Source organism: Thamnophis elegans, chromosome 7, assembly GCF_009769535.1.
Source record: "Thamnophis elegans isolate rThaEle1 chromosome 7, rThaEle1.pri, whole genome shotgun sequence".
Classification (NCBI taxonomy): domain Eukaryota; kingdom Metazoa; phylum Chordata; class Lepidosauria; order Squamata; family Colubridae; genus Thamnophis; species Thamnophis elegans.
In genome coordinates this window covers 81,291,281-81,309,907 of record NC_045547.1, presented here as the reverse complement: position 1 = coordinate 81,309,907, position 18,627 = coordinate 81,291,281, and the positions used below count along the sequence as shown (strand labels likewise).

The 18,627-nt window shown below is 44.2% G+C and overlaps 1 protein-coding gene across 1 annotated transcript; it reads right to left on the bottom strand.

Annotated features, from left to right (window-relative positions):
* Positions 1–2,956: 2,956 nt before the first annotated feature.
* On the bottom strand, positions 2,957–16,448 carry GNAI1 (G protein subunit alpha i1). The gene is made up of 8 exons (XM_032222094.1): positions 16,076–16,448; positions 11,092–11,134; positions 10,859–11,000; positions 9,815–9,972; positions 6,854–6,982; positions 5,832–5,961; positions 4,574–4,727; positions 2,957–3,225 (listed from the first exon to the last, which is right to left on the bottom strand). The coding sequence occupies exons 1-8, from the start codon at positions 16,191–16,193 to the stop codon at positions 3,035–3,037; spliced, it is 1,065 nt and encodes a 354-aa protein (XP_032077985.1). The 5' UTR covers positions 16,194–16,448; the 3' UTR covers positions 2,957–3,034.
* Between the last annotated feature and the right edge of the window lie 2,179 nt (positions 16,449–18,627).

Sequence of the window (18,627 nt, the reverse complement as noted above, 5' to 3'; positions counted from 1 at the left end):
TTTTACATAAATAATGGAACTTAATAATCATAGGAGTTTTTAGGGAATTGATATCCATTTATCTTTCAAATGAGAGAGTCCAATAGAGTTATCCCCTTTATGTCATTTGTGTCCAAAGGAGAGGCTTCACACTTGATTAAACTTCCTAGTCCAACCCTGAAAGATTGAATAATAAGTATCCTTAGGTGACTGGCCTGCCCACTTGTACCCCAGAAGTGTCTCTGATGATTTTATCCCTCCAGTGTATTTGGCACCTACCCATCATAACCATCAAGATACCTGCTTCTGGAGTTCTTCCATCTTTATATGAGCTAAATTCTTATGTGCATTAATCAATGCTCTACTTTGCTGCAAAGGGTTCAGAGTCATGGAGATATCGTACCTAAGGGGAACTGGGGAGTCAGGTCCATAGAATGGAGAAGGCATTTGAGCATGTAAGATGGAGTATGCTTCTTGGGCATCAACCATTCGTCCATGGTGTGAGATTCTCTTGGGAGCCTTTTCTAAACCAACAATGTGAAAGTTACATTCTCTTTAAGCCAACACTCCATTGATACATTGCTCCATGTAATGCTGGTAGATAGGAAATCCTTTGTCATAGAGACCTGTGCCCAATCCCTGTAGGTTGGAGGTGGTAGAAGGAGCAAATCAACAAAAACCTACCTATGAGAATGATCTGCCAAAGGAGGATCTACCCACTTCTTACCATCGCAAAATAGACCCAAATCCAATTGGACCTGAATGCTTAGGTGATGCTATCAGTGACAACAAATGAAGATCTAGAATAGACCAGCTTTTTTGAGAAAGAGGAAGGGAGGAAAGGGGGGAGAGATGAGGAGAAGGGGAGAGAGACAGGCAAAGGGAGGGAGAGGGAGAGAATGAGAGAGAGGGAGCGGGAGAAGGAGAGAGATGCAAATAGCAATAGCAATAGCAGTTAGTCTTATATACCGCTTCATAGGGCTTTCAGCCCTCTCTAAGCGGTTTACAGAGTCACCATATCGCCCCCACAGTCTGGGTCCTCATTTCACCCACCTTGGAAGGATGGAAGGCTGAGTCAACCTTGAGCCGGTGAGATTAGAACTGCTGAACTGCAGATAACAGTCAGCTGAAGTGGCCTGCAGCACTGCACCCTAACCACTGCGTCACCTCGGCTCCCTCTCGGCAAAGAGAGAGGGAAGGAGAGAATGAGAGGGAAGGAAAGGGATGGGGAGAGAAAGGGAGGGGAGGAAAGGAGAGGAGGACTGGGAGAAAGATTATGTGGTGCCATTTTAGCTCTCACCTCCTTTTAACACAAAACTCCTTTGGCACTAAAGAACGATGGGGAAAAAGATGGATGAAACATTTAAGTTTTGGAAGAATACTAATTCTAAGAAGATGGTTGGGCCATTTACTATTTAATCCTGAGCAAGTGGAAAGAGGCGTTTATGCAAGAGAAAATCTACAACGCTAATTACAGATCTACAAATAAAATTGAAGAAAAAGAAGACGACATGCACAACATGGAAAATAAAATAAGGATTATTTCCAAAGTGTCGTTTAACAATCCCCCCCACAAAGCAAAATCCTCGCTATTGTACGAGGTAACAACAGCTTTTAAAAACACCGGTGCTCGGCAAGATGCAAACAAATCGATTTCATGTGATACTCGATGTATATATATAAACCGAAGAGTAGAAATAAATAGTCGTAGCTCTGGGTTGAACTATGCGGGCCTTGGTGCTCTCTGAACTAGGCGGTTTTCTTGCAGACATTTCATTACCAAACTAGGGAACATCAACAGTCTTTGGGGTTCTTTGACGACGTCACCCACTTTGGTAATGAAACATCAGCAAGAAAACCACCAAGCTCAGAGAGCACCAAGGATCTCGCAAACCCAACATTGATGGAGAAAAGTTAATGCACAATCAACATATTTGACAAGGCATCTCCCGTGGGATTTCTATTCTGACCCAAGCTTCCCGAGAGCAAGAAGCCAAGTCCTTGTCACGGCAAAAAAAACCTTTATTAATTTCCTGTGAATTCTGCTCCTTCACATCCAGCAAAGTCTTTCGAGGGAGGATTTACAGTCACAGACCTTATCTGGTTTGGAGAGCTGCCAGGCTGATATCTGCAGAACTTGGCCAGGAGTCTCAGAGAGTCATGAATCAATTAAGCGAATTAATTCTCTCCTGCAAACTCCACTCCCCTGTCGCTCCTCTCTTATTTCCTTTCGGAGGGGCCATTCATCGTTCACCTGTGGCCTTACTCCCAAGTCAACACCACTTCTTTAACTGTTCCTTTGTCTGGCAACTCTGCGCATGCGCTCACTAGGAACAGGCTCCAGCTGTTCTTCTGCCTCTCTGATGTCTGACTTGGAAGGCAGCTGATAACTGGCATATGGCTCCGTCCCCCTCTCTGCCTCCGACACAGAGCCCTCATCCGAGCCTTCCCCAGACTCCAGGACTGGCCCATGTTCTTCCCCAACCTCCTCACTGTCCGAATCTGCTGCCAGATCCGCTGTCCCCTGGCGGCCCACAACACTCACAAGCCCAACACTGATGGACAAAAGTCAACACACACTCAAGGTATTTGACAAGGCATCTCCAGCGGGGTTTCGAACAGTAGATCATAAAAGCATGGCCTCTTCTATGACACGCTACACATGTAAAAGATGAAGGACTTCCACTGTGTAGTTCACAGGGACTATATTGACTATCTGGTCAATGCTCCCCAGCAGTACCCATGGTTGCTTGGAATTATTCCAACTGGTCCAATGGACATATAGAATGATGGTTTAGAGAGTGAAAGACTCCATCATTCTGGTCCTTAGAATGCATGGCTTACTACATAAACTAGCAGGATTGTCTTTCTGAACCCAAGGCCACTCACGGACAATATATATATATATGTCGCATTATATAAATAAAAATAAATAAACCCCCCAGCTCTAAAATTATTCATGGTCTTTTTTTTTTAAAAAAAAAAGCACATTTGGTTTTGTAAAAAAAGAAAGAAAGAAAGAAAGAAAGGATAGTTGGATATCTATGGTATATGTTTAGAATAAACCGCAGTCTTTCAAATTATTCTTTATGATGACATCGGTGACCGCATCAAAGACGAATTGAACGTTCTTGGTATCGGTGGCACAGGTGAAGTGGGTGTAGATTTCTTTCGTGTCTCTTCTCTTGTTTAGGTCTTCAAACTGGCACTGGATGTAGGCAGCTGCTTCTTCGTATGTGTTTGATCCTAAAATGGGTGGAGGGGAAAAAAACCACAAAGGGTGGATTTAAGCCCTTTAGACTAGTGGGTGATATGATAGCAGAGTTCCAACATCTCGGGGGTTGCCACAAAGAAGAGGGAGTCAACCTACAGAACAAGAGAGTCAGAAGGGACCTTGTAGGTCATCTAGCCCAAAGTTGAAATTTAGTTATAGAATTTTAATAGCACAGTCTTGAGGTCTACAAGGACTGTTGGGTACGAGTTCTACAAGGGACCATAGATTGAGTTTAAAACTAGGGAGGAGGAGGAGGAGGAGGGGGGGAGGAGAAGAGGAAGAAGAGGAGGAAGGAGGAGGAGGAGGAGAAGAAGAGGAAGAAGAGGAGGAGGAAGGAGGAATAAGAAAAAGAAAAAAGAAGAGGAAGGAGAAGGAGGATTTGGGAGGAGGAGGAAAAGGAAGAGGAAGAGGAAGAAGAGGAAGAGGAGGAGGAATTTTGCAGTTGAAATTTAGCGACAGAATTTTAATAGCACAGTCTTGATTTCTACAAGGACTGTGGGTAGCCAACCCTTACTTTAGTTGCCCATGTTTTAATTGGTCTACTTACTATTCAATTGGCCTATTCATTATATTCTCTAAATTACATTTTACTCCTGTATATGCAACTATTCAGTGCAGTAAGTATTAGTCTGCTCCAGCATAGTACAAAAGCCCAATAACAAATTAAACAATTATGGAAGGTTCACACCCCAGAGACCTTATGTCTGTGCAGCTATTTTCCCTTTGCTCCATTACAATCCTAATTCAGTTATTAAAATATCACACTATTGTATATGAGAGGTGAAACCGGGAGTACGTACAGTAAACAGTTCCATAAATGCCATTCACACCATTCACAAGAATAAGGATCTTCCATTCAGATTCTTGTTATTTAGGAGAACGAGGCCTTTAGTCAAGATTTACTCTACTCAAAAGTTTGAAGACAATAATCCTCTTTTTTCTTTAATATTCTCCTTGATGGAGAATTCTTTCCTCAAGACTGGGCTACTAAAATTCTGTAACTGCATTTTAACTGCAAAATGTCTCTCCTTCTCTTTTTGATGGATGGAAACTAATCCAGGAGAGAAGCAACGTAGAATTAAGGAGAAATTTCCTGACAGTGAGCACAATTAACCAGTGGAACAACTTGACTCCAGAAGTTGTGAATGCCCCAACACTGGAAGTCTTTAAGAAGAGACTGGACAGCCATTTGTCTGCAATGGTACAGGGTTAACTGCCTGAGCAGGGGGTTCGACTAGAAGACCTCCAAGGTCCCCTCCAACCCTGTTATTCTGTTAAGATCAACATGTGTTCTCTGCATAAAAAGGGAGAGAGATATACCTGGATATTCTGGATAACAAATAGTTAGAGGACTCCTTTTAATTTTTTCTTCAAAGAGATCCTTTTTATTTAAGAACAAGATGATGGAGGTGTCAGTAAACCACTTATTGTTGCAGATGCTATCAAACAATTTCATGCTTTCGTGCATCCTATTCTGCAATGGGAAAAAAGGAGAATCGATCAGTTTCCTTTCCTCGTTTCTCTGCGTAATAATATCAAGATCAATTCACAAATAGGTCCAGTGAAACAAAACTCAATGCACCTAAAGAACAAGGACCAAAGTCTGTGACATTTTCTTATTTCAGACAATTATTTGAATTACTCAAATCAATCATTCAAATGATTGTTAAGACCATCGTAAAATAGTTCAGCTACTGCTTGGTTCTTCTTCCTTTTACCAAAATAAAGTATTTAAAAACATATTTACAATGTGTTTATCATGATCATTATATAAATAAATCCCTAAAAATAGAATCCTACTTCACCTATCGGCAAGCTGAATAGAAAATTATTGTAACCATTTTCTTACTGCTAAATGAGTAAAATGTGATTAAATTACAGAGAGTCCTTGACCTTCAACCACAAGTGAGCCGAACATTTCCGTTGCTAAGCAAGACAGTTGTTAAAGACAGTTGTTAACTGAATTTTGCCCCATTTTACAACCTTTCTTGCCACAGTTGTTAAGTAAATCACTGCAATTGTTAAGTTAGTAACTCCTCTTCCTTCCTTCCTTCCTTCCTTCCTTCCTTCCTTCCTTCCTCTTTCTTTCTGTTTCACTTTCTTTTTTCTTTCTTTCTCTCTCTCCTTCCTTCCCTTCCCTCCCATCCATTCATCCATCCATCCTTCTTTCTCTTTCATTCTTTCTTTCTGTCTCCATTCCTTTTCTTTCTTTCTTCTTTCTTTCTCTCTCTCTTTGTCAGCTTCCTTCCTTCCCTTCCTCCTTCCTTTCTTCCTTTCTTTCCTTCTTTCTTTCTTTCTCTCCTTCCTTCCCTTCCCTCCCATCCAGCCATCCATCCTTCTTCTCTTTCATTCTTTCTTTCTTTCTCCCTTCCTTTTCTTTCTTTCTTTTTTCTTTCTTTCTTTCTTTCTTTTTTCTCTTTCTCTTTCTTTCTCTCTGTCTCCTTCCTTCCCTTCCCTTCCCTCCCTCCCTCCTTCCTTCCTTCCTTTCCTTCTTTCCTTCCTTTCCTTCTTTTCCTTTCTTTCTTTTCTTTCTTTCTTTCTTTCTTTCTTTCTTTCTTTCTTTCTTTCGTTTACTTACCATTTCTTCATCTTCTGCAAGGACCAAGTCATAATCACTCAGTGCCACACAAAAAATGATAGCCGTAACCCCCTCAAAGCAGTGGATCCATTTTTTCCTTTCTGATCTCTGGCCTCCAACATCAAACATCCTGTAAAACAAGAGGCAAAACAACAACAGCCAATCAGCTGGTTTTAAGGCAGGATTCTACCCAGACCAAAATGAATTAGGACAGCTGTAGTTGAGAGAAAGTCTATAAACCAAGTCCAGCAAGTGGAAAAGAGTTTCCAAAGTCTCTTCTGTGTTCAAAAAGCAAAATTAATTTCACATTTTATGTGACATATCTCTCTGTATTCATTAGAAGATATCAACATTTCCTTTTTGGTTTTGAAAATGAGATCCTTAATCACAAACTGCTCCTTTCTGGAATTGCTATTTCAATCAATCAATCAATCAATCAATGCTTGCCAGATTAAAAATATTATGAAATACTCTGTTCCGGATAGAAATATAGTCTCTTCCCAAATCTCACGCGAAGGAAATATTTGACTAACACACTGAACACCCAATGAACTCTCTTTCAGATTCAGATTAATGCCAGGGTTCAAATAGCATCCAAAAGTAAATTTGAGTCCAAGGCAAAGAATTGCTCAAATTTCCAATTTATTAAGAGAGCCATGTTGGCACATCTGGGAAAACCCGAATCTGAAAGCTTCCTGGTTTTCCCCACCCAGTTGAAAGTTCAAGATCTTGCACCCCACACCCACAAGTCCATCCCATGGTCCAATCTCCCACTGTCATGCTGGCAGCTTCAACCCATCCAGTTCCGGTCAGGAGCAGAGGTGCAAAGACAAAGGATGACCTTTGGCTTTCTAGAAAGAATGTTGTTATGGCTACCTATCATCTAACTCCATACAATCCTCCCTCCCATTTTCCCACAATAGAAAAGGCATAGTAGAATAATAGAAAATGTGGCAGGCCCAAAGATCCAAAAGAAAAGATGGCCGCAGGCCTGACATCATATTTTTAAGGCTGTTACTTACTTAAAGTGGAGATCTTTGAAGGTAAAATGAGTTTCCACAATTCCTGTCGTTTTCACCCTTGTCCTGAGGACATCTTGTTGCGTTGGGATATAACCGGTGTGGGCAATCCTATCCAAGTCATTCAAATAGCTAGGAAAGCAGAATAAATATCGAAGGTCTTTTAATCTTAAATTGAACGGCACGTGTCATAAAGATTAGTTTCGCCAAAACTTCCTTTGAACTGCTTTAAAGCTGTGGACAGCTTCTAAATTATTGTGGTCTTTGCTGTACGGACAACAGAACTATTCAGAAGATGGCAGAGGTGGGTTCCTACCAGTTTGCAGAACCGGTTCGTCAAATCTACCAAACCGGTTAGAAGAGGTTCCACCTGTGGACCCGGAAAGCAGGCCACACCTACAGAAGAGGTTCCAAATTTTTTTGAAACCCACCACTGGTCCTTGGATATGATTATTCTACACTATCATGCTCATATGTATAAAACTCAGTGCCTCTGTGAAAGGTAAGGATGACTACTGCGTTTGTGGTGCAATCAGAACATTGCGTGTGTTGAAGTTGTTTTAACGCAAACCAAAGATGCCTTTTAAAAAATAAGTTTACATCCTATTCTTATGCACGCCAGGGCTGTGTGTGAGGTAATTTAAGGTGGTTCTGACAAGTGTCGTCGGCATCTTCATATCTGGTCACATAGGTAGCAAGCCACTCCCATCCGGTCACATGGGTGGCAAGCCACTCCCACAAAGGAGGCCACACCCACAGAGTAGGTTCGAACAATTTTTGAAACCCACCACTGGAAGATGGCTACAAAGTCAAGTACGAAGACTGAATTCGTACACTATGTTAAGCCATAATAATTACTGTATTTTTCAGAGTATAAGACGCTCCAAAGTATAAGAAGCACCGAGCTTTTGGGGGAGGAAAAGAAGGGGGGGGGGGAAATCTGCCTCTGCCTCCCAGCAATTTGCCTCCTTGCACCAAACAGCAAACAGTACAGACAATATACACTTTTTGTGGTATTACATTTCAGACTATACTTCTACCGATGCTGTTAAAATTGATGTGGCTTTCTGGAAGTATAGATTATTCTCTGCTATTTAAAAGACGATACAATAGCACTGGGCCTCTTCAGATCAAGCATTTATTTTTAAAAAGCTTCTTCATTTTGCGAAGCTGTCTAGAACAATAATAAAGCAGTCTTTAAAAAATAAGTCTAATAATTTGAACATTCTATAGGCATTCATAGTTGTTGACTTACCTCCTTGCAGCCAACAGCAAACAACCTGATTAGCACAAGAAAAAGAATCTGCCTCTGCCTCCCAGCAATTTGCCTTGTGCAGCAAACAGCAAGTTTCACTTTCAATTTGGTTCCACCACAAAACCGCGGTAGACAAAAGCGCGCTTGCCGAAAGCGCGTACGTGACGTCATCACAGCGCGACGAAAACATCGCACTGTGAGCGGTAAATTTAAAATTAAAGCGAAAACCTTACCCTAACCCCCCCCCAAACCTAACCCTAAACCTAACCCTAAATCTAACCCTTAACCTAACCCTAAACCTAACCCTTAACCTAACGCTAAACCTAACGCTAACCCTTAACCTAACGCTAAACCTAACCCTAACGCTTAACGTAACCCTAAACCTAACCCTAACCCTAACCCTTAACCTAACCCTAACCCTAAACCTAACCCTTACCTTTATGTGAATCGGCTTGCTTTAATTTAATTTTAATTTCAATTTAATTTATTTTTAATTTTTTTCGTCACGCTGCTGATGACGTCAGGTACGCGCTTTCGTCGAGCGCAGCTTTAGTGGACCGCGCTTTTGACGGGTCACGTTCAATTTCTCCCGATCATCAGCTGTTTCAGGCTGTAGGGATTGCTTTAGGCCTATTGCAGCCTCCGCAAGCCCCATTTTCTCCATTTGCTGCAAGGAGGTAAATTGCTGGGAGGCATCAGCCAAAGGGTTGGGATGGTGGGTCTACATTCAGTATACGAGATGCACCCAAATTTTCGCCTGCTTTTAGGGGGGAGAAACGTGCGTCTTATACTCTCGAAAAATACAGTATTAGCAAAAGGGGAAATTGATGGAGGCCTTGATGAAGGGGTTAACGTCCTAAACACGTGGCACAACATAGGAGAAGTAGCCCATCAGGAGTAGTTTCAGCAGACCATCTGCATTTGAAAGACACAAGTTGCTCTTTTGCAGACAATCAAGTCCAGATTTTGGACAGAGAAGACTGCTGGTTTGAAAGAGGAATCAAAGAGGCCATCTGTGTCCAAATTGAACAGCCCTCTCTCAACAGAGGGGGAGGGATGAGACATCACTTATCTCCAACCCTACAATATTGTCCTTTCGGCAGTTCCAAGAAGGTTCCACACCCATTTGCACCCCTCAAGTGACCCCGAGGATGCAGATCAACCTCCAAGTGGCCTCAATAACCCTCCAAAAGCATGCAAATGACCAGCTGTCTGCAAGGAATATAAATCATTCCATTCCCCCTCCATCCAGTTAGATGCAAGGAAGGTTCTTGGATGAAAAGTGAACCATCTTCAAAAGGAAAAAAAAACCAAGAAAGTCCAGTTGCCTCCTGAAAAAAATGCACCTTTGGGACAACCTGGATGACGGAGAATCTCTACAAACATTTATCTACAGGGATATATAAATCTGTGCAAATTTACTTTGGTTGAAGTGGCTTTGGCTGTTCTCGTTTTGCAAAAAAAAACCCAGAGCTCTTATTTCTCGCATCAGAACATAGCAATAGCAGTTAGACTTCTATACCGCTTCATAGGGCTTTCAGCCCTCTCTAAGCGGTTTACAGTCACCATATTGCCCCCAACAACAATCCGGGTCCTCATTTTACCCACCTCAGAAGGATGGAAGGCTGAGTCAACCCTGAGCCGGTGAGATTTGAACAGCCGAACTGCAGATTTTGCATCATACGGCGTAATTCTTTTGGGATACTTACTACGCGGCCGAGTCGTTCAGCTGATATTCTCTCGATCGGTTGAAACAGGCATGGACTCCGGAATCCTTCCACAATCTTTTGATCACCCCAGCAAGTTCTCCCGTCATAAAACCTTCTTCTGCCGCCCCAGCAAGGACAAAGAGTAGGCGTGCATCGTCCTGTCGTAAAAGAGGAAAAAAAGAACTCAAAAACACCCGTATTCATTTTGCAGGAATTGCTTCAGATCAGGTTTTTCTACTGCAGTACAAAGCAGTATTATATATCTTTTGACTTGGAGATTTTTTTCAGGAGAAGAGAAATCCATTCACACGATGATTTCATGAATCCTAAGTGTTTCCAGGACTGCGTGATCAACACTAAGATTTGAGGAGCAGACACCCAGAGAGGACTACTCACATATCAACTTCAGGAAGTGACAGCTACAAATTTACAATTCACTAGAATTTCTTAGTCAAGGGCTAAAACGTAATTTAGAGAATATAATAAATAGGCCAATTAAATAATAAGTAGACCAATTAAAATATTGGCAACTCTAAGCAAGGGCTGGCTACCCAAGGTCCTTGTAGGCCTTAAGACTGTGTTATTAAAATTCTATAACTAAATTCCAACTGCAAAGTTTCTCCTCCTCTTCCTCTTCCTCCTCGTTCTTCTTCCCCCTCCTCCTCCTCCTCCTCCTCCTTCCCTTTCCTCTTCTTTCTTCTTCTTCTTCCCCTTTTTCTTCTTCTCCCCCTCCCCCTCCTCTTCCTCCTTCTTCCCCTTCCCCTTCTTTCTACTTTTTCCTCTTCTTCCTCCTCCTCCTCCCTCCCTCTCCCCCTCCTTCTCCTCCTCCTCCTCCTTCTCCTTCCTCTTCTTTCTTTTTCCTCTTTCCTTCCTCCTCCTTTTTCTCCTCCTCCTCTTCTTCTTCCAACTCCTCCTCCTTCTTTCCTTTCCTCCTCCTCCTGAATGTACACCAGCAGGAATATCAAAGTTCCTGAATTTCTGAATTCTTAATTTCAGAATTAAGGACATTATTTAAAAGGAATGTTGTAAAACGTTAATACTTACAGCCCTGGCTGAATCTCCAAAGTCTATTTTCAGTCTCCCCATAGCTCTTATGATAGCAATAATGGACTGGATGGTATTACTATAGACAACCGCTTTGTACTGCTTACATTCTTCTTCAGAATATCCCGCTTCATGGATAATTCTGATCAAAAACAACACAATCAACCTTTTAGTTTCATGATATCATTTCCTGACTTCACCAAGTTAATATCCTCATCCTTAAGCACACTTACTTCATTTGTTTCACAATTGTGCTTTTTCCGGATTCACCAGCTCCTAAAAGAAAAAGAAAAAACCCACAAAGACACAATGAGTTATTTAAGGGAAATATTCTAAATAAAGGAATGGAGTAGCATTAGCTCATCTGATCATATTTCCTCTCCAGAAAACTGACATCAATCCTGCAAGTCCGTAGGTCAAATTCAGCTGTACATTTAAAAAAAGTCAGACTTCATTCCCCTGGGCTCCTACCTTGAACAAAATTCCAAATTTTTAAGGGACAGATACAATTTTGTGACTGGGAAGAAGGAAGGAAGGAAGGAAGGAAGGAAGGAAGGATAACAGCATAACAGAATAACCTGCAATACTGCATTCTAACCACTGGGAAGGAAGGAAAGAAGGAAGGAAGGAAGGAAGGAAGGAAGGAAGGATAACAGCATAACAGAATAACCTGCAATACTGCATTCTAACCACTGGGAGGGAAGGAAAGAAGGAAGGAAGGAAGGAAGGAAGGAAGGAAGGAAGGAGAATAACAGCATAACAGAATAACCTGCAATACTGCATTCTAACCACTGGGAAGGAGGAAGTGAAGGAAGGAAGGAAGGAAGGAAGGAAGGAAGGACGGACGGACTAGCAATAGCAATAGCAATAGCACTTAGACTTATATACCGCTTCACAGTGCTTTAAAGCCCTCTCTAAGTGGTTTTGCAGAGTCAGCATGTTGCCCCCAACAATCTGGGTACTCATTTTACCCACCTGGGAAGGATGGAAGGCTGAGTTATCCTGAGATAGATGATACATGATTGAAAGATAGATAGATAGATAGATAGATAGATAGATAGATAGATAGATAGATAGATAGATAGATAGATAGATAGATAGATAGAGACAGACAGACAGACAGACAGACAGACAGACAGACAGACAGACAGACAGACAGACAGGTGTGTGAGTGGGTTTGGTGGGTGTATGGATGGATGGATGGACGGACGGACGCATGGATGGGCAGGCAGGCAGGTAAATAGATAGGTAGGTAGATAGCAACAGCAACAGGAATAGCACTTAGACTTATATACCGCTGCACAGTGCTTTAAATGCCTCTCTAAAAAGTTATTGCCCCCCAATAATCTCATTTTATAGACCTCGGAAGGACGGAAGGCTGAGTCAACCTTGACCCGGTCAGGATCGAACTCCTGGCTTTGTGCAGAGTCAGCCTGCAATCCTGCATTCCAACCTAAGCAGCCTCTCTTAACTGGCTCTGCTCGTGTATATTTATCTATTTAGTTTAAGCCCAGTCAAAACTGCAGGGCCAATGGGTGGGTTTCCTGCTTTGAGTCATCTCTTGCAGCCTCTTTAGGGAACAGGCACCACGAGGTGTTGATTGACTAAGTAAACCACCGTCCAATGAATTAAATACACCTAACTGTTGCTGTTGTTTTTAAACCTTAGGATCGTTGTACTTGTTCTATGTTGCTGCTTGGAGCTCTCTGAGCTTGGTGGTTTTCTTGCAGATGTTTCATGACCAAACTAGGTAACGTCATCAGTGCTAGAAGGGTTTGGTCTCTGCTTATGTACCAACTGTTCTGACTTAGGCTTTCCCAGCAGCACCAAGCCGAGTCCTCGTCTCGATAAGCCCATTTGATTTAATTTACAGTGAATTCCTCGCCAGCAAAGTCTTTCCTCTCCTACGGTCTTTCAAGAGAGTTCCCAATTACCGACCTTTGTCTTGGAGAGTGGCCAGGCCGATATCTTTCATACTTGGCGAGAATGCGGGAAAGAACTCATTGCCTCCTGCAAACTCCACTCCCCTTCCGCTCCTCTTTTATTCCCTCTGGGAGGGGCCATTCACCGTCCACCTGTGGCCTTACTCCCAAGTCAACCCCTGTTCTTTAGCTCTTCCCTTCGTCTGGGAATTCTGTGCATGTGCCCACTGGGAACAGGCTCCAGCTGTTCTTCTGCCTCTCTGATGTCTGACTCCGAAGGTAGCTGATAACTGTCAGACGGCCCTGGCCCCCTCTCTGCCTCCAACACAGAGCCCTCATCAGAGCCTTCCCCAGACTCCAGGACTGGCCCAGGTTCCTCCCCAACCTCCTCACTGTCCGAATGGTGGACCACAACACTAACAGCTTGATGGAAGTGTTTTTGGTGGCTCTTTATTGCAATGTTTACTCATAATTTGTATGTCTGAGTTGATTAATTACCTAGTCGTTCATCAAACATTTGCAAGAAAACCACCCAGCTCAGAGATCACCAAGGACCTTCAACCCCGAGCTACAGATATTTCTCTTCTATAAGACACGCCTTCAATTTCTCCTGGAAATTTGAACAAAAGCTAAGGGACGATTGAAGACAAGAGGTTGCAAAAATTATGCAGTGAGCAGAGAGCAGAGGGCTTCAACAATGCTCTTGTGAGGATTCTACTAAACCCACTCAATGCAATGAGGCCGACTTTCAAAGAAACTTGCACATTTGCAACACACACAAGGATGATACAAACAATTCTTTTGGAGGTCCATGTTTTTATGGACATTGTAAATAAAAGGGAATGGCAGATAGCCCTTGATTTACAACAGCTAGTTGGCAGTTTTCAGTGGCACTGAAAAAAAGATACTTTTAATTGCTTTTCACACTTACGACTGTCCCAGAATCCCCCGTTATGGTCACAACATTAAAATTCGGACACTTGGCAACTGATTCCATATTTATGGCGGTCGCAGTGTCCTGGGGATGGGGTGGTCACGTGATCCGCTTTTGCGACCTTCCGATGAACAAAGTCAATGGGGAAGCCAGGTTCACTTAACAACGGTGTTACGGATTGCAACAACTGGAGAGATTCGCTTAATAACGGTGGCAGGAAAATGGGGCAAATCTCACTGGAAAAAATGTCTCGCTTAGCAACGGAAAATTTGGGCTCGATTGCGGTCGTAACTCAAGCGCTACCTTAAATACGGACGAAAGTTCTGACTTTAGACACCTGAAGGCCAGACAAGGAATTAGTAGAGATTCAACCTGGAAATAAAGAGGAATTTTCTGACAGTGAGAACAATCAACCCATGGATCAGAAGTTGCCTTCGGAAGTTGTGGGAGCTTCATCCCTGGAGGCTTTTCAAGAAAAGACTGAATTGCCAGCAATGGTGTAGGGTCTCCTGACTGGGCGGGGGGTTGGAATAGATGACCTCCAAAGTCCCTTCCAACTCTGTTAATCTGTTAAATTCTATGTCCCGTAGAATTCAGCCAAACTCATAATCCAGGAAACAGATTTTGCAGTTAACAATGTGAAAGTTGTTTAGCCCGTATTGATTGCCCAGCACAGGTGTTTCTTGAGAATAAAAGGAAATGTTTGACTGAGCTAATCGTATTGTTTATACACAACAGAACGCAACAATAGAGTAACAAGGCACGGTGGTGGAAGCTTGTAAAGGAAGCAAAGTGCTGGTTTGCGGCAGCAAAACCGTAACAAAAGTATTTTAAGAAACTGCGCATTCTCTGGATTTTCCTGCTTTAAGAGGGGGAAGAGGCCTTGGCATAAAGGAAAAAAAAAAATAACCTTGGGGGAAAAATATAGATATTCAGTCAGGGGAACTACGAACAGCTCACTGGTTTTAGAAGCAACAATTTAATGTAGTGTTTCCTACCTTGTGCTTTCTATTAGCGCTAAGAACTACAACTCCCAGAATTCCCAGGAGCTTAGGAAGGGTAGGCTAATGGATGGGAGGAGGGGAGGAATGGAGAAGAATTGAGGGAATGGAAAACATATGAATGACTTGGGAGAGAGAGATGGAGGAGGAAACCTGTCAATCGTGGCTATTCCGCATCAGATGTTTCCAGGTGTTCAAGGAATGCTCCCTCTTTCCCTCAGTGTAGAATTCAAGGGGGGGAAGAGACCTTGGAGGTCTTCTAGTCCAACCCCTGACCCAAGGCAGAAGACTTCATGCCACCCCAGATCGGTTAATCTTTTCCTAAAAACCACCAGCAATGGAGCATCCACAACTCCAGGAATCAAGCTCTCGGTCGGTCGGTCGGTCTGTCTGTCTGTCTGTCTGTCTGTCTCTCTCTCTCTCTCTCTCTCTCTCTCTCTGTCTCTCTGTCTTTTCTCTCTGTCTTTCTCTCTGTCTTTCTCTCTCACACACACACAAATCCATATAACCTAGGGAATACTTTTGAATGGGAATGATTAATGTTGAATGTAGATGTTCTATTCCTGTGTTCATTTCCACTCACTACGAGCCTTCTGGGTACAGATATAAGGGAGCCCAAAATTTATGCTGCTAAGTGAAACATTTGTTGTGAGTTTTGCTCCATTTTACAAGAGAACAGAGAAGAAAATAGGAAGAGGAAGAGAAGAGAATAGGAAGAAAAAAAGTAAGGATAGGATAGGACAGGAAATAGGAGTAGAGTACAGCAGAGCAGAGCAGAGTAGAGGAATAGAATAGAATGTAGAATAGAATAGAATAGAATAGAATAGGAAGTGGATAGGATAGGGAATAGAATAGAATAGAATAGAAGAGGAAGAGGATAGGGAATAGAATAGAATAGAATAGAATAGGAAGAGGAAGAGGATAGGATAGGGAATAGAATAGAATAGGAAGAGGATAGGATAGGGAATAGAATAGAATAGAATAGGAAGAGGATAGGATAGGGAATAGAATAGAATAGAATACTTTATTGGCTAAGTGTGATTGGACACACAAGCAAATTATCTCTGATTACTATATTATTATTAATGATAATCATATCAATGAGAGCGAGTAGTAAAGAAGAGAAGTATACATAATAATACTACAGCACTAAGTACTACTACATAGAAATAAAAATACTACAGCTATACTACTACATAGAAATAATACTACAGCTTTAATACATAGGAATAATAATACTACACCCATACTACATGGATAAAGACAGACTACAACGCAGAGCATCGCTTGCCGGGTCTGGCGGAGGAGAGAGTGAGTGAAAGAAGACCCAAAGGCATCCCTCCTGGTAGTATCTCCTTACCCAGGAGTAGGAGTTTGACTTCCCGGGCCGCTTTTTCTCCGTCTTCTCGGAGATTCCGGTCGATCATCTTACTCCGCTCGGCCGCCGCCTTGTCCTCCGCACTCAGGGTGCAGCCCATCGCGGGGGCTGTTTTTTTTTTCAGGGAGGGGGTGAAGATCAGCAAGAAGAGGGGAAGGAAAACGGCCCCCTCTCCGGCTCCTTTGGCGAGACTCCTCTATTGGGGGGGAGAGGAGGCCGGGAGCGCTGGAAGGAAAACTGAGCCGGCTAAGCAACCCCCCCTCCTCACTCCCCGCTTCCCCAAAAGGGGAAAAGAGAGAGAGAGAGAGAAAGGAGATACAGAGGGAGTGAAAGAGAGAGAGATACAGAGAGAGAGACGGAGAGAGAGATACACACAGAGAGAAAAGAGAGAGATACAGAGATATACAGAGAGACAGAGAGAGAGGGGGGGGACAGAGAGAGAGACACACACACACAGAGAAAAAGAGAGATACACACAGAGAGACAGAGACAGAGAGAGGGGGGGACAGAAAGAGATACACAGAGAGAGAAAAAGGGAGAGACACACACACACATAGAGAAAAGAGGAGAGATACAGAGATATACACACACAGAGAGAGAGACAGAGACAGAGAGAGGGGTGGACAGAAAGAGATACACAGAGAGAGAAAAAGGGAGAGACACACACACACACAGAGAAAAAAGAGAGAGATACAGAGATATACACACACACACAGAGAGACAGAGACAGAGAGAGGGGGGACAGAAAGAGATACACAGAGAGAGAAAGAAGTGAGGACACACACAGAGAGAGAGAGAAAGAGAGATATACAGAGATATACACAGAGAGAGAGAGAGACAGAGACAGAGAGAGGGGGGGGACAGAAAGAGATACACGGAGAGAGAAAAAGAGAGAGATACACACACAGAGAGAGAGAGAGGCGGAGAGGCCCAGAAGGCTGTATTCGCGACCCTAAGCTTTGCAAGGATGGAGCATCCAACGGAAAAGAATAAGAATTCCTGGGTTTCTTGCGAATATTTCAGCACTTAGGGGAGGAAAGCCGGCGGGGAGGAGGAGGAAGAGGAGGAGGAGGAGGGAGAGAGTGGAGTAAGAAGCAGAAAATAATCCACCTCGGAAAGGCTGATTACCAAAAAGCCAAAAGAGGCGGCTTGTAGCCTTCAAAAAATGACAAGGATGCGCCTTTGTGGCTTCCAGCGGGTTGCAACGCAGAAGGGACGAGAAGGATTCATCCGTTGGAGGCAAAAAAGAGAAGAAAGAAAAAGAGAGGGAGAGAGAAGAGAGAGTCTCTCGCAGCAGCCCCAGATGGGGGGGGGGGGGGTCGGGAGTCGCTCAGAGCCAAGGAGAGATAAGGGCTGCGGTGTGGAGGAGGCGCCCCGCCGCCAGCGCCCCCCGCCTCCCCCCCCCCCGACAAAAGGTCGCCCTCCCGGAATCTCCGCCGCCTCCGCCGGCTGGATGGATGGAGAAGCAGAGGAGGAGGAGGAGGAGGAGGCTAGGTCCCCCCCCCCCAGCCCCTCCTCTCCGCCCCGCCCGGGACTCGGCTCTAGGCGCCGCCTTCAGGAGCCGGGGAAGAGGCGCCGGCCGGGCACGCGCGACTCCCACGCGGGGTGGGCGCTGGAAGCGGGGAGCGCTGTGAGGCGGACTGCGGCTGGAGGGAGGCGAGCGGTGGGGAGCCTTAATCCCCGGGGGCTGCTGGTGGGACTCGCTTGAGTGTGTGACTGTTCACATCCCTCTGTATGTCTGTCTGTCTGTCTGTCTCTCTGTCTCTTTCTTCCTCTCTCCTCTCTCCTCTCTCTCTCTCTCTTCCTCTCTCACTCCCTCTCTCTCTCCCACTCCCTCTCTGTCTCTCTCTTCCTCTCTCTGCCTTCTCTCTCTCTCCCACTCCCTCTCTCTCTGTCTCTCTCTCGCTCTTCCTCTCTCTCTTCCTCTGTCTCTCCCTCTCCCTCTCTCTTCCCCTCTCCCTCCCTCTCTATTTATCTCTTTCTCTCTCTCTTTCTCTCTCCCCCTCCTCTCTTTCTTTCTCTCCCCCTCCCTCTGTCCCTCACTCCCCCTCTTCCTCTCTCCCTCCCTCTCTATCTCGTTCTCTCTCTCTCTCCCTTTCTCTCTCCCCCTCCTCTCTCTCTTCCTCTCCCACTCCCTCTGTCTCTCACTCCCCACTCTCTTCCTCTCTCCCTCCCTCTCTATCTCTTTCTCTCTCTCTCTCTCTCCCTTTCTCTCCCCCCTCCTCTCTCTCCCTCTCCCACTCCCTCTGTCCCTCACTCCCCCTCTCTTCCTCTCTCCCTCCGTCTCTATCTCTTTCTCTCCCTCCCTTTCTCTCTCCCCCTCCTCTCTCTCTCTTCCTCTCCCACTCCCTCTGTCTCTCATTCCCCCCTCTCTTCCTCTCTCCTTCCCCCCCTCTCTCTTTCTCTCTCTCCCTTTCTCTCTCCCCCTCCTCTCTCTCTTCCTCTCCCACTCCCTCTGTCTCTCACTCTCCCCCTTCTCTCACACACACTCCCTGTGTGTGTGTGTCTTTCTCTCTCTCTCTTCCCCCTCCTCT

Excerpts from the sequence above, each read along its gene's own strand:
- GNAI1 (XM_032222094.1), bottom strand. The coding sequence starts at position 16,193 with ATGGGCTGCACCCTGAGTGCGGAGGACAAGGCGGCGGCCGAGCGGAGT. Across the intron at positions 9,973-10,858 it reads TTGGAGATTCAGCCAGGGCT|GACGATGCACGCCTACTCTT; the intron begins GTAAGTATTAAC and ends CTTTTACGACAG. Across the intron at positions 3,226-4,573 it reads TTGTTATCCAGAATATCCAG|GATCAAACACATACGAAGAA; the intron begins GTATATCTCTCT and ends CACCCATTTTAG.